General features: G+C 36.7%; 2 protein-coding genes across 13 annotated transcripts in view; one reads left to right on the top strand and one right to left on the bottom strand.

The window, feature by feature from the left end:
- Window positions 1–13869, bottom strand: part of CEP44 (centrosomal protein 44) — a 38223-nt gene extending 24354 nt beyond the window's left edge. For 3 of the 11 annotated variants that reach the window (XM_035721506.2, XM_049100826.1, XM_049100830.1), the window contains exons 1-6: window positions 13431–13869; window positions 10888–10919; window positions 5427–5563; window positions 2731–2878; window positions 1231–1377; window positions 752–871 (exon numbers count right to left, since the gene is read on the bottom strand). In XM_035721506.2, coding sequence (XP_035577399.1) covers window positions 752–871; window positions 1231–1377; window positions 2731–2878; window positions 5427–5515 — 504 coding nt within the window. In that variant the 5' untranslated portion in view covers window positions 5516–5563; window positions 10888–10919; window positions 13431–13869. Of the gene's footprint in view, window positions 1–751; window positions 872–1230; window positions 1378–2730; window positions 2879–5426; window positions 5564–10887; window positions 10920–11578; window positions 11765–11786; window positions 11896–13430 lie in introns of those variants that run through there. The other 8 variants (XM_049100829.1, XM_049100825.1, XM_049100828.1 and 5 more) reach the window with 4 other exon arrangements.
- The window catches only part of FBXO8 (F-box protein 8), a 48551-nt gene continuing 44319 nt past the window's right edge, over window positions 11758–15989 (top strand). The window contains exon 1 of one of the 2 annotated variants that reach the window (XM_035721525.2): window positions 11758–11871. In XM_035721525.2, coding sequence (XP_035577418.2) covers window positions 11817–11871 — 55 coding nt within the window. In that variant the 5' untranslated portion in view covers window positions 11758–11816. Of the gene's footprint in view, window positions 11872–13911; window positions 14045–15989 lie in introns of those variants that run through there. The other variant, XM_035721529.2, reaches the window with a different exon arrangement.

Raw genomic sequence — 15989 nt, 5'->3', positions numbered from 1 at the left:
GTTGATTTACTTGAGAGAGAGAGGGGAGAGAGAGCGAGAGAGCGAGACCATGAGCAGGGAAGAGAGGGAGAAGCAGGCTTCCCATGAGTAGAGAACCCGACTCAGGGCTTGATCCCAGGACCCTGAGATCATGACGTGAGCTGAAGGCAGACACTTAACCAACTGAGCCACCCAGGAGCCCCAACATTTACTAAAGTTGAAACAATATATTAAGGTATATGTCAAACACTATTGATTAAACTGTTATTTATATCATTTATATTATTTTGTGTAATGATGAAATTGTGGTCGTGATTTTTAGAGAATTATGTACTAAAAAAATTGAAATACCTATTTCAATGATGTCTGAGATTTGACTCATTGTTTCAGATTTGGGGGAAAGATGTTGGAAAAGTGGTTATAGTACTGATAAAACACAATTAAGGAGGGGTTGATAAACTGCTGATAGTGAGAAAGGGTACTTGAATAATCTTTTTTTTTTTTTTTTTTTTAATTTAACAGAGAGAGAGCGCATGCACACAAGCAGGGGAGCAGCAGGTAGAGGGCAAGGGAGAAGTAGGCTCCTCACTGAGCAGGGAGTCCAATGTGGGGCTTGATGACAGGACCTTGGGATCATGACTCAAGCAGAAGGCAGACACTTAACTGACTGAGCCATCCTGGCACTCCAGCAATGGGTACTTTTATAAATGTTTGAAATGTTCTGTAATTAGATAATTCTTAACACTGAAACATTTTCTTTCAATTTTCCTACCTTTCCTGAAGTTATAAACCTGCCAGTGCTGTCCATGCCAACAGATTCTGTAGATGTCTTCTCAGTGCTTAAAGGTTCTGACTTAATAGAACTGATTTTCTTTCTTTGTTGTGATGGAATCTTTAAAAAAAAAAAAGTATTAAGACTAATTTCATGTGAAAGCTGACATATTTAAATTCTATTTAAATTTTCATATATGAAATATGGCCAAATAATAAGTATCTGATGAGACAGGTCTTTTGAAAACTAAGAAGTGAGGAAATGTTTGAATTGTTAGCTTAGGACTAGTAGTTCAAAGTCACAAATGCTTAAAAACAAGTGACCAGTACTTAAAGGAAACATCAGGTGTGAACATTACAATAATTGTACTAATTGTACTAACTGTAATAATCTGTGTTAGTTTGCTATCTAGGGGATTGACTTTATACATTAAAATACTGGGCCACTTGGAACAAGTTAAAATGAATTAATAAAATTACCTTCTCAAGACTACTTAATTCCTTGTGCTTTTTCATCACACAATTCAAAATATCACAAATAATTTGGATTTTCCATTCTGCAAATCCACATTGGAGAAACTGTTTTTTTGTCAAGATTGGTTTATAATTAAATTGATCACGAAGAAGCTGTAAAAAGGGAATAAATCAAAATCCAAAATGATAAATGGCCACCTGATCAGGAATGTAAAACCATCTCTGAGAGGAGAAGGGAGGATCAAGCCATTGGATTAAGGGTACTAAAGAGATTTATTAGGGTGGTGTGAGTCATGACCAGGTAGGAGAGGTATTCGCAGAGAAAACAGGTAGCTAGGAAGTAGCAGAGAATAGATGGCTGTCCAGGGAGATGAAAAAATATAGCCCATGATCAGAAAGTTCAAATATCTTCATTGGTACTAAAAACCTCCTTAACTTACTAGATAATAAATACCATACCAGATGTCAGAAAAATAATTTAATTCTTCTAGCACATGACTTCTTAGACAAGTTAGTAGGCCTGAGTTTCAATGTCTCATTTGTAAAGTGAGAGAAATAGATCAACTAGATCAGCAATTTTCAAAGCCCACGTTACAGAACCCTAGGATTTTTTTAGAAGTGCCTTTTAGGTTTCCATAGAAGCTTGCTGGGTGTTAGAGGCAAAGATAGGGAAGATGAGACATAGACTCTGCACATAATAGGTCCCATTTTTTCAAATGCAACTCACTACTTAAAAAAATAAATTGATTTGATAAATGGGTTTTATTTTAACAACAGTGAGAAAACCAGTGAGTAAAAATTAATGGTAATCTGAAGGTATTTTTCTAATCATGAGATTAAGTTCAGTATACATACAGTACAAAGGTAGATACTAGAGTACATATAAGACATGGTCCCAGGAAGCCTGGGTGGCTCAAGCGGTTGAGCGTCTCTGCCTTTGGCTCAGGGTCCTGGGATCAAGTCCAGGACTTGATATTTTTTCTGTGCATATCGGGCTCTCTGCTTGCAGCCTGCTTCTCCCTCTGCCTATGTCTCTGCCTCTTTCTCTCTCTCTCTCTCTCCTTCCTCTGCCTATGTCTCTGCCTATCTCTATCTCTTTGTCATGAATAAATAAAATCTTAAAAACAAAACAAAACACATGGTCCCAGACCTCAACAAACATAAAATCTCAAAGCTGTAGTTCCCTCTTACAAATAACTAAATCATAATTCTACAAACCACAAACCTCACTCAATAGTTACATTTCTAACTTCTGCCAATATGCCAAATTTTACTAACATTTGATATAATAAAAGCAAATGATAACCAATGACAAATGTTTACCAACTGCCACTTATTAGATTATAAAACATAAAGGAAACTTAAATTATATCTTGATTCTAATAGGGACTGCATCCAAATGAGAAATGCATTTGAAAATATGGATTGCACATATATTTAAGGGATTATTATAAAACCCTTAAATCATCCAATGACTCCTGAAATAATTCATAAACTCAAAAATACCTTATAGACAGTATCTACAAAACGCAAGTCATTCTTCGCTATGAGCTCTATGTTGGATTCCATCAAAAGTTCTGCTATATAAGGTGAATATGAGGTAAGGGAATAGCTGATGATGGGCAAAGATGCTGCTGTATCTCCCTTTACCAAACTGTTCAGGAGAAAAAAGAAAAGATATTTAATGAGCATAATTTCACAAAGTTAGATTAAGAAATATAAAATATGGTGTCAATAATTTATAAATTAATCCAAATAATTAGAAGATACACAAAACCCTTTAGATTCTATCCCCTACTCTCAGTATAGCCAAATTACTATGAAATAAGTTATTAAACATTTAGCTCTTTAGTAATAGTACAGTCTATTCCCTACAGTATTTGAGTTTGCAAAGTTCAGCTTTACTTAATCAGTCCATTTTCTCTAATTAAATGTACCACCTAGTGCTCAAGTACACATTATAGTTTTGCAAACACTTGTTTTAGTACTTCTTTTGCTCTTTATAATAAACCTTGCAAAGGTAAAATATTATGAATTCTATGTTACAGAGAGAAAAACAGGGCTGGAAAAGGCATCTGCTATAACAGTGTTGATCAGTTTGCAATCTACCACTTATATCTGTGCCGTAATAGATTATGCTAATTTCTCCAGTCTAAAAAGGTATCATTCTTTTCTGCCTGTTATTCGCTCTTATGAATTATTTGGCAAATCTCAAGCCTTCCAGGAAGCCATCTTCAATGTTCTGATCCATACTGATGTTTCGAAAAACTGAGTCCCAGAGCATTCAGTGTCTAATGCCTCAGCTCGGTCTTGTACTGTTTTCTATTTGTCTACACATATGAACCTTGTTTTCTCAATGTGAAGTATCTTCACCGATTCTCTCACAACAAAGTAAGGAGGTATTTGTTCAATTAGCCAGTTATGTGTTCAACCAAAGTAAAAATGTACTTACAGAAAACATTTATTTTCCACAAAATACAAGACATACGTAAATTTCTCCATCCTTACTCAAAATTTTTTTAAAAGGCAGAGAACAAGTGTATAATGATAAAATTTTATTTTTCAGGACAAAACACATTATTTCTTTTACATTTATGGGTACAATAATATTCTACCCAATGAGAAAACTGATCTGACAACCTTGTTTATTCGTTCAAAACAGAACATATAAAAACAATACTTTTGAACAGCAAAATCTGTCCATTTTATGCACATTAGGACTAGAAGACAGCCTGGTCTACGTTTAATGCTTCTTGTTTTAATTCAAAAATCTTGGTTATCCAGTTTTTAAAGGGCTTTGATTGGAAATAGTAATAAAACAGCTCTTATAAACTGGAACAGAGACAGAAACAGCAGATGCTGAGAAAAAGTTTAAAAATGGATAAGTAATAGAAGGAATCAAAATATGTGTGGGGGGAGTGTGTATGTGGGTGAGCGGAGTAATCTGAATTAGCAGCAAGTAGCATTATCTATTTCAACAGACCCAGAGTTACTATGTTGTGAAATAGTCTAAATATTAGTGTTCTTAATGATAGTCCCACGTCAGTTAGAAAATCAAAGCTCAAATGCCATGCTCAAAAGATATGAGAATAATCAGTATATTTTCCAAGTGTTTCTATCCAGAATGTATCTTAAAATGATGCTCCAAGTAGTAAGAAGAAAACATGGCTATTTGGACTGGTTAAGTCCCAGCAAGACTAGAAAATAGAGATTTCCTTGTTTTAATGAAGCAGGATTGGATTGGTATGTGCTGTGGGAACCTTCTGCTTCTCACAAAGAAGGCCTGGAATCAGCCATTAGACTTCAGCTTCCACCCCCTGTCCTCACTATCCTTTCATCTGCAGTTATCTCTTGGGGTTAGCTCTCCCTACTGTCCATCCACTCTTATATGTAAAGCACATTACTTCCGGATTCTCTTTTTTTACTGTTTTAACCAAGTTTTACTCTACTACTAGAACATATACCTAATATGGACTTGTCCCTTGACATTTCACTCATTGAATAAATAAGTGTCTAGTTACCTACTAACACACGCCAGGCATAACTCTAGATGCGGGGATCCTGCAGTGGACAAAACAAAGTACCAGTCTATAGTTTATATTCTATTGGGGAATACTTTTAATTGATAATCCCAGGTAAGAAGAAAAAGGAAATATCAAGGGGTAGGAGATGACAAGAGTACCATATTAGAATAGCATGAATATAGAAGAAATGCATGTCGCTACATTCTACAAAAGCAAGTAAGTCATAGTTGGAAAGTGAAAACTACACTGAAAGGTTCAAGTGGGGTCTATTAAATGAGTTAGCTTAATAACAAGCTTTGTGCATGGTGTAAGTTGTCATAAGAAATCCATTAACTAGAATTTTCTAAATTAAAAATACCATCTAACTGAATGTGAGAGGATAGCAAATTATATAATTAGATCCATCATACTTTTATGAGTTTAAAAATTGTACAGAAACCATACCTTATATGGATATATATTGTGGTTCTACTTCTAAAGGTGTTTTAAATCTGTTAGAATTTTTCATTGACCCATATTTGAAAAAAAACAAAACTCCTATAATCCTCTGCTTTCTAAAATATTTTCATCATTTCAAGGAAAAATTTTAAACTGACCCAAGTAAAACCTGTCTTTAGGTCAAATCTTACCTCAACTCATTATCAAAAAGAACACAAGTAAGTTTGATACATAGCTTACCCTACACAATCCACCTCTTGAGGATAATTTAGCATGCGAAGCACTTGTTCTAGGTTCCGTAAGCTTCTTTTTAAGTCACCTGTTGCCATTATTCAACATTACATTCAACTCCAGCTTTCAATAATCTAATTTTTCACCTAAAAATAAATCCATAAAACACTGGTTAAGTCTATTTCTGAATCTTCTCTATTTTGTTCACATCTCTTATAGGGACTTACTATATTTATTTTATCCTAGGTATTTTCCGCTAAATTATCTTTCCTACTGGTCCAGTACTATCGCCTATATACAGTATATTCCCGAATAGAAGATAAGCTTTTCCCCCAAATACTTTTTTTTCCTTACAAAAAAAATAAGTTTGCCTTATGTTCATATTCTTACAAAGTGTCTCATGGTACTCTACCAAATACTTTATTTTGAACAAAGTACCATTTGGGAAGAGACATCAACCTGAAATAATCTCCATCAGTGACTATTTTAGATGCTTATAAAGGTTACATAATAAAATCAGTAAAAAATGGAGAGAAAGGAATTTATTACAGATTTAGTCATTATTCCCAGGGCTTTGAACTCATAGTTATCCATAAGATGTTTTGCTTAGAAAGTAAAAATTGAGTTAAAAAAAATTAGGAATTGGCTGGTAAAATATGATGGGAGACAGAACATAAAGACTCCTAACTCTGGGAAATGAACTAGGGGTGGTGGAAGGGGAGGTGGGCAGGGGGTGGGGGTGAATGGGTGATGGGCACTGAGGGGGGCACTTGACGGGATGAGCACTGGGTGTTATTCTGTATGTTGGCAAATTGAACACCAATAAAAAATAAATTTATTATTAAAAAATAAAAAATAAAATAAAATGGCTAAATGCCTCTTGGTCAAGAAAAAAAAAGTATATGTTATCTTTATCTCTTTTGTTTAAACATCACTAAAATGAAAGTAAATGATTAAAAACCACATATACTCACCAGGGCAAAATGAATTAGAGGGGATTCCACATGATAGAAGAAGTATCAACAAAATCTTGGAAGATGGAAAGCAGATGAATAAGTGAAAACCAACCTAGCAGAGCAGAGACAGGCTAATCCTGTCTGCCCATTTAGGAGGAAACTACCAGAGCCAAGATAGGTTTAGAAACGAAGTTCCCTAATGCTTTTGAAAGGCTAAGGGGTAAGGCCAAGGGGGTTGAAATAAGGATGATTATTTGAAAGTCCATGAAAGAAAGGAGCTGCTAAACCCTAGATTTTTACTTTTCCTCCCTCCCTTACCCCCTCCCACATACTTTGTTCAGTTAGGCAACTACCTCTCTGCTTCCCCAGGTTTAGCAATGAGTTTTTAGATAATATCAGAGCACAATCAATAACTTTTTAAAAAATGGTGAGTTGTACATCATTAAAATTTAAAATTTCTTTTCTACAAAGGCATTGTTAAGAGAATGAAAAGATAGTTTACAGACTGGGAGAGAATATTTCCAAAACACATAGTAAATAAAATACTTGTTTCCAAAATATACAAAGAACTCTTATAAGAATAAGAAGAAAAACCCCAGCCAATTAAAAAATAGGCAAAATATCTGAATATTCATCTCACCAAAGAAAACATACAGATGACAAGCATATAAGATGCTCAGTATTACATATCATTAAGTAACTGCAAATTAAAAGAGAGACACTGCTACACACCTATTATAATGGCTAAAATCCAAAAAATTGATGATACCAAATGCTTATATGAGAATATGGAACAAAAGGAATTCTTATTTATTCCTGGAAGAAATATAAATGGTATAGTTGTTTTGGAGGACAGTTTAGCAGATACAAAGCTAAACAGTCTTACAATTAGCAATCATGCTAACAAGGTATTAGCCAAATCAAACTGAAAAAGTATGTACATATTACATCCTGCATTTGAATGTTTATAGCAGATCTATTCATAATCACCAAAATGTGAAAGCAACCGAAATGTCCTTCAATAGGTGAATGGATGAAAAAAAATGTGGTATCTTCACACAACAGCATATTTAGTCAGCAATAAGGAAATGAGCAGTGACAAAAAGACACTGATGGATCTTACTGCATCTTCCTAAGTGAAAGAAATCAGTCTGAAAAGGCTACATACTGTATGATTTTAATTATATGACATTCTGGAAAAGGCAAAACTATAGTGACAGTAAAAACAAGAGAGATGAAAGGTGGTTACACAAGGGCTCAGAGGGAAGGAGAAGAGAGGGTTGAATAAGTAAATGTAGGGGAAATTTTTAGGGTAGTGAAAGTATTCTGTATGATACTGTGATGGTAGACATATGACAGTATGTGTTTGTCAAAACCTATAAAACTATATAGCACAAAGAGAACCCTGATGTTTGTAACCTTTAAAAAAACATTTATAAGTTGGTAAACCCCAAGACAGAATGCAGATTGTGACAAGAGAATCTATATTACCAATGTGTGAAACAACCTCATAGAAGTGGATGGGTGGAAAAGGTGCTAAGTAACTACCGGAAATGAGTGGAGCCTGTATGGCTAAAGACAAAATCACTTGCATATAAAAACACTGTACCCTAGTTTATAAAGTTGTTTCCCATGTATTTATGAATTAATTGATACTTCTATGCATTCACCCTGGAATTGAACAATATGTAAGATCGTAGGAGTCAGGTTTCTTACTGCTAGGGTGGTAGTTTATAGATTAGTAAGGAGAGCAGACTAGAATGAGCCATGCCTGTCTAATCAGAGTTAGACACATCCAGAATGAACTTCATGTTCAGCTTAATATACAGATAATTATATACTGAAGTACCTCTCGATACGGGTATACTGTATATTTATATTATATTTATATTTATATATATATTTATACGGGTCTATAAATGCATATGTCCTTTCTCTGCCAGCTGAAAGTGATTAAAAGCAACAACACCCCAGCAGTAAAGAGCACACTTCATATTCAGATCTTAGCGTGTAATGTTGTTCTCCAATAAAAGGACACGACTCCTTGGAGAAATGGTAAATTCTAAGACTGGCACAGAAAATATACAAGATGAGCCTGAAGTATTACATAGCTCCAGAAAATGAGAAAGCATACAAAAAACAAACCAATCCCAAAGTGATGGGGGTTATGTCAATAGGACACAGGAAACAAATGAAACAGTTCCCAATAGTCAAAGGTGAAACTATCTGAATGACAAAATTAATACTATTGGATTATAATCCAAAGTATAAGCAAAACAAAAAGTGAATCACTATAATTCAATACATTAACATATAAAGGATAAAATGCAATCATTTTAATACATTTCATAAAATTCAACATTCCTTTGTGATATAATTCTTAGAGGATATTAGAAATAGAAGGGAACTGTCTGCATTTGATAAAGAATATCTACAAAAACAAAAACAAGACAAAAAACCCTACTGCAAATGTCATACTTCATGGTGAAATATGGGAAGCTTTCTTTCTGAGACTAGGAATGAATCTTGTTTCCTCTCATTTCTCTTAAACATTGTAATAGAGTCATAGTACAAAAATGCAAGAAGAAGAAATAAAAGTAATAAAGACTAAAAAAGAAGAAATAAAATTGTACCTATTCACAGATGACATAATTGTATACAAGAATCCAAAAGAAATAAGTGAATTTAGCAAGGTAGCTAGGTAGAAGGCCAATACATAAGAACTAGTTGTATTTCTCTGTATCAAGTAATTATATGATTTTTAAAACAAATTTTCTTGTATAAATCAAGTAGCCTCAAAAGTATCATGAGCGTGTGAATAAATCTAGAAAAGATGTGTAAGATCTCAAAACCAAAAATCCTAAAACTTTTAGATTTATTAAAGCCCTAAATAGAAAAAGTATACAACTTGTTTAATGATTAGAAGACTCAATAAATTGATCCATAAATTCAATGCATTCTCTTCTCCCTCAAAAAAAAAAAAAAAAAAAAAAAAGGGATCCCTGGGTGGCGCAGCGGTTTGGCGCCTGCCTTTGGCCCAGGGCGCGATCCTGGAGACCCGAGATCGAATCCCACGTCGGGCTCCCGGTGCATGGAGCCTGTTTCTCCCTCTGCTTGTGTCTCTGCCTCTCTCTCTCTCTCTCTCTCTGTGACTATCATAAATAAATAAAAATTAAAAAAAAAAGACCCATATGTAAATGTAACATTTAGAATCAGTGAAATTATGCACAAACAGAACAATGGAACAGAAGAGTTCACAAAAGACCATGCATATATTGACACTAGATTTATGACAAAGTTGATGCTGAGTAGCCCTGGAGAAAGGATGGTCTTTTTCAATAAATGGTACTGTGTCAACTTAATATCCAGATAGAGTAAATAAATCTTGATCCCTTGATGTGAATAGTACCTCACATCTTTTACCAAATTAATTCCAGGTTTGTTGAAGATCTAAACATAAAATGCAAGACAACCAGGCTTGCTGGAGATCATAGAGGAGAGTATCTTTGATCTTCAGGTAGAGAAAGATTTTTTACCTTATGAATGAACCACATTAAAATTAGCAACTCTCTTCATCAAAAGACATCTTTAAGAGAGTGGAAAGATAAACCACTGAGAGAAAAATATGTTGTGGATGTATTAAACCAGCAAAAGGATTCATATCTAGAATATGTAAAGAATCTCCTTCAAAGCAATAAGAAAAAGACGATAGAAAATGGGAAAGAGAACTGAACAGGAACTTTCTAAAAGAGTAAATAGTGAAAAGACATTCTATCTTATTTATCATTAGGAAATTCCAAAGTAAATCCAAAATGTGAATCTATAGAACATCTGAAACTCACACAATGCTCTGGAAGGGTAAATTAGTACAACTACTTTACGGAAAATTTTAGGGTGATATCCACTAAGTCTGACATATACAGGGCCTATGAAACAGCAATATGATTCTAGAGAATACATCTATGAAACAGTATGTGTATGTATATGTGCACCAAAAGACAGGAAAAATATTTGAGATTTTAAATAAATGAGTTCATTTTTGTAAATACCGAAGAAAATACCATGGAACTGTATTTTTAAATGACTCATTGCAATGTGTAGAGTTTTCAATCTGATTCTCAAAGAAGATTATTCCCAAAAGAGGTTCATATAATAAATATTGATAGGCAAATAAATGATAAGAAAGAATCTTTGTTAGTGGGACACCTGGGTGGCTCAGCAGTTGGGCGTCTGCCTTTGGTTCAGGGTATGGTCCCGGAGTGCTGGGATCAAGTCCCACATCGGGCTCTCTGCATGGAGCCTGCTTCTCCAACTGTCTGTCTCTGACTTTCTCTGTGTGTATCTCATTAATAAATAAATAAAATATTTAAAAAAAAGAATCTTTGTTAGAAAAAGCTAAAAGGCTTCTAAACTGTAAGTTTAATCAAGCAGTAAGGCAAAGCTCAGTAACACACTTAAAAATATCTATTTTTAAATGTATGGACACTTCATAGAAGGAAAATATATAACAATACCTTGAATAACGAATCCTCTGGGAATGAAGTTCCTTTAAAATGAAGTCATAGGCATTAAAAACAGAACAATTCAGAAATCAGGTAAAGTAGAGTTAGTATAATCTTCCCCCAGTCAACATTCCAGCAGTTGTCCAGGATACAAAACATCTCCTTACATACTTTCTCTGTATTAATAAGGTCAGCAATTTGCAAAATCCTAAACTTAGTAGGCTTTCTATTTTGAGCCGCTAGCCACTCAATGCTGCTTCCCCCCTTTTTAGGAACATAGTATCTTGCTGTTCCAAGACTGTTCTCCTTTAGGGATATGGTAAAGAACAGGTTATTGAATATAATTTATAAACATGCATGGATTTTAGTATTTTTCAGTTAATCAATTACTTCTAAATATTTACATTTTTTAGGCAGAAGGAATTTCAGGTACTGCCAAATGGAAGATAACTAGAAAAAGAGGGAGTGATTCTGAAATCACATTATACAAAATACTGGCCAAGAAAATAGACCTTATTTAACACCTTTTAGGATGACTAGGTGATAGATGGACATAGGGAAACAGTAAGAGAGGGCTTCCCAAGACCAGCCTTACTTCCCTGGGAGATGAAATGGGAACTAATCTGGTTGTAACTGCAAAAAAATATATATTCTTAGGTACTGCCACTAGCCAATATAGTATTGTATTACGTTCCAGACCTACCTATCTTAATATGATTCTTCTAGGGGTACCTTTTCCATCTAAGGCATTCTATAACTTTTATATAAATTGTGTATCTCTCCATAGATTTCCTTTAATTCTTTCAAATGTATATTCCATGCTTCTAATACATGTAATTTTGTTTAATACTTTGTGGTATCTTTCCTTCCTCTGAAGTCCTGGAACATATGTCAATGTCTCAGATTTCTACCTCTGATAATGGAATTTCTGACAACAAAGTATGTCCTTGGAACACATCCTCTTCCATATCAGCAGAACAAATATTTTGAAGAAGGGTAAGATACAAGTACAGGTTGAATCTGCAGGTGAAGGAGATAAGTAATAAAACAGGATAAAAAAAAAGGGATAAAAGTGAGTATCATACAAAAAAATGACAGCTACTGTTCTACATTTTCATGAAAGACTTTGCTAAATATATTACAAAACTGAAAAATACTAAAATTAAAGTATTCTATGACTTGTAGAAGCCAATCTACAAGTTATGTGCATTTTATTAGCACAGTACCTGCAGAAATGAAAAATAACTTGTAATTTTTTTAAGCTTGATTAATGTTTTCACTTTATAACCCTTATCAAAAGAAATGAAGAGGAGAACTATTTGTAACATAGATTCCAACCATTACGGTGTACTCAATATTGCTTCCTAGCATCCTCCGGAGAGGTATCTCCACAAGTCAGATCTGCCTAACTACTTTTATTGGGGGAGACGCGGGGATCCCTGGCTGGTTCAGTGGTTTAGTGCCTGCCTTTGGCTCAGGGCCTGATCCTGGAGACCTGGGATCGAGTCCTGCCTCGGGCTCCCTGCATGGAGCCTGCTTCTCCCTCCTCCTGTGTCTCTGCCTGCCTATCATAAATAAATAAATAAATAGATAGATAGATAGATAGATAGATAGATAGATAGATAAACCAACCAACCTTTTAAAATATATATATACTATTGGGGGAGACGCCGTGAAAACGGAATACAATAGCAGTTTATGATTTTTAATCTAGCTCAGTCTCCTTGCAGTCAGAGTTCCTAAATGATGCCTCCCCATGGAAAGCCATTGAACTCAGAGTGATTTTTGTTCAGAATGAAGCAGGTACACGGACTTTAATGCTTACGGTCCATGGCTAAGAGTTTGTGACATATCTTACAATACTAGATTTTATTAAAAACACACACACACACACACAAACAAAAACTCGTTATCAAAAATAGGAGGTAAAATTAAGCTTACGAAATTTTCGCAAAAGATATTCGGGGAAACACTGGTCTAAGAGATACGCAGAAAAGGTCTGGAAAAGGAAAAACACCGAGAATATTGGGAGAAAAACAAAGAGGGTGCGGGTCGAGCAAGGAGCTCAGTAGGCTTGCCATGTTCACAAACAAAGTGCTCACGAATATAAAATATTTGTGGGTCGCTTTAGGGCAACAGTCTTGGGTACCCATAATTTCGGAATCAAAATGCCCAAGGCTGATTTTTTTTTTCCCCTTAGAGAGGTAAAAAGAATAAAAATAAAAATAAATAATAAAAATCAAAAAACCCTAAATTGTCCAGAAGATGGAGAAATACAGAAAACCCAGGGAAACGCAAGCAAGGGAAACGCTCAGCTTTTCACCTCTTCCTTCCAGTCCGCATTTCGGAGGAGGCTGATCTTTCCTGAGCTCAGAGCTGCCAAGTGAAGGAATCAGCCTGTAACTCGCCCACCCTAACCCTAAACTGAGCTGGCTGCCACGATCTCCCCTACTTGGCTCTTTATCCTAAGGAAGGCCACACCGGTGGAGTCTACAGGCGGGGCACTTCTACGACTCCCCTCCCTCCGTTCGACTTAAAAGGATGAAAAGGCACACCTGGTCATTCGCTCCCGCCCGCCGTTTCGGAAAGGGCAGCAGAGAGAGGCTTCCCCTGCATAACCCGGGGCGCGCCGTCGCCAGCCTCCCCAGCAGCCGCCGAGCACGGAGGAGGGCCCCGCAGGCCTCCCGCCCCGCTCAGCAGGGACAGGGGGAGACAGCATAGGCGACCGGAGCGAGCCACCGGAGCCCAGCCGACAGCAGCGAGGAGCGGCGGCGGCCCGAGGCTCGCGTCGACCGTTTGTATTTCAACAGTGGCTGGAAGCCCGCCGCGCGCCGCGGCAACACCTTCAAAGCTGCCGGCTCCTCGGTGCTTCACGATTCCTCGCTGCAGATTCCACACCACGTTTGTCCAGACCCCCGAGGACGCTGGCTCTGCCGAGGCGCTTTTCAATGGCCAGCCCGATCCCAAGTTGCAGATTAAAAGTTTGCCTAATGTTAGTGCTTAGAGTAGCTCGGGGGACGAAGTGAGAAACGGGGGATCTATAGCGAATCGTAAATACCCGGAACAAAACGCGGCTTCTCTAAGGCTCAGAACCCTAACGTCACTTCCGGCAACAATAGGAAACGTCAAAAAGTCGGACGGTCGGCAGCTCTGCCTGCTGCAGCTTGAGGTGCGCGGAGTTCAGGGGGATCCTGCGCTGCTTTTGGCGTTCTCGCCGCTGTTAGCTCCACCGGCGGGAACGAGTAAAGTCTGAACCGGCTTCTCCATGGCCTGGGCATCAGTTCCTGGCTGAGCCATTTTCTTTTTTGACTAAAAGCCCCCGCCCAGAGGCCGATTCGTCGCGGCGGCGGTGGGGATCGCAGGTCGCTCAGGTACAAAATATTTCAGAGCTCTTGCCTCTCTCTTCTGCATACTTTTACTTTTCTTCTCGGGAATAAAGACAACCGGTGCTTGCCAGTTGGCAGAAACTTGCCAACCAGCAAGACTTTGGGACCAATGGCAGCGCAGAGCATTTTGAGTGACAGCCGCGGCGGCTTGTTAAAATGTGGAGTCTGTACCAGGAGGCGGGAGTGGGTGTGTCCTTATGTTTCTAGGCCACTGGAGTATAGGTTAACTTGGGACCCCAGGGAGTGTCCCAGCCTCGCTATGAAATAAAGCTGAGACATGGCAAAGGTTACTCTTTTCAAGCCCAAGTGCTGCTTTTCAAATAGAGTATTTTCTTGATGCATATGCAGTTTTCGGTTCTTTGCTTACTTTTCAGTGATACGAATGCAAACACTTCTACTTAAGATCATGATGGCTTTGCCCGGTGCTTCAAATGTCACAGATTTGGCAGGTTCTTAATTTGTCTGTTTGTTTTCTTTGTGACTGGTCTCTACTCTCTTCCATGGCGGGTGTTCCGATTAAATATTATTACACGAAACTGCATAAGTTAGTCCCAATCCTCATTGAAGTTTTTTTTTGTTTTTATTTTTAGGTTATGTAAGCAGTTAGTCATTAAACAACGGAGTCTATTTAACAAGTTGAATTTTTATTTTTCAAGGATCCTAGATGTTTCCCTCCAAATCAATGTATCATGATTTTTATTACTACAAAGTGAAACTGATTTATGTTTTTCATTTCAGCTTTACTCCTCCCTTTTTAATATTTGCAGTATGGTAACCATATTTTTGAAACCATATTTTTAAGAAAATGGTGTACAAAATTGAGCCAATTGATCTGAGAATGAAGAAATAATGTTATTGTTTTTCAAGTTGAATAGGAAACTTCCATTTTTTTGCCAATTATTTTGATAATTTGTCTGATGAGATACTGTATTAGATATCTATTGCTGGGTAACAAATTACTCCAGAATTTAGCAGCTTAAAAAAATAAACATGGCTTATTATCTCACAGTTTCTGTGGGTTAGAAATTTAGTTACAGCTTAGTAGAGAGCCTCTGACTCAAGGTCTTTGAGTTTGTAGTCAACCTACAGTTGGACTATGATCTCATCTGAAGGCTTCACTGAGGGGTAGGAGGATCTGCTTCCAAGTGATTGATAGGCCTAGGTTCTCCACCACATGGGCTTTTACCACAATATGGTAGCTGCTTTCCCACTGGATGAGCAATTGAATAGAGAGTACCCAAGACTGTCAATAGTGTTTTATAACCTAATCTCAGAAGTGATATCTCACCATTAGTGACATTTATTAGTAGTAAATCCAACGAAAAGTCAGTGTGGAGAGGATTTATATAAGGGCATGAATCCCAGGATGCAAGGATCTTTGAGGTCTATCCTCAAGACCACCTAACCCAGCCTGGCTGATAACTTTTAAGAGTGACTAGATAGGAATAACAGCAAAAAATGCATCCAAAAGAAGTGTAGTCAGACAAGGAAAAATGTCAACTTGTAAAGAAATAAATTTGCAAGCATTATCTCTCTTTGAAAACAGCTATTTTCATTTTTTTTTGTCTTTTTTCCCCTACTAATTATCTAAAGATAAATCTAATAAATCTCGAGATTTTTCCTGGGAAATTCTGCCTCATGAGGGATGATGTACGTTTTGTGTTTTTAGGGTCTATATGAGCAGAGCATATCACAACTGGAGATGGTGTATTCCTTACCCATTGCCAT

Source organism: Canis lupus, chromosome 25 (assembly GCF_003254725.2).
Source record: "Canis lupus dingo isolate Sandy chromosome 25, ASM325472v2, whole genome shotgun sequence".
Taxonomy (NCBI): Eukaryota; Metazoa; Chordata; class Mammalia; order Carnivora; family Canidae; genus Canis; species Canis lupus.
This window is presented reverse-complemented; position numbering and strand designations above follow the sequence as displayed.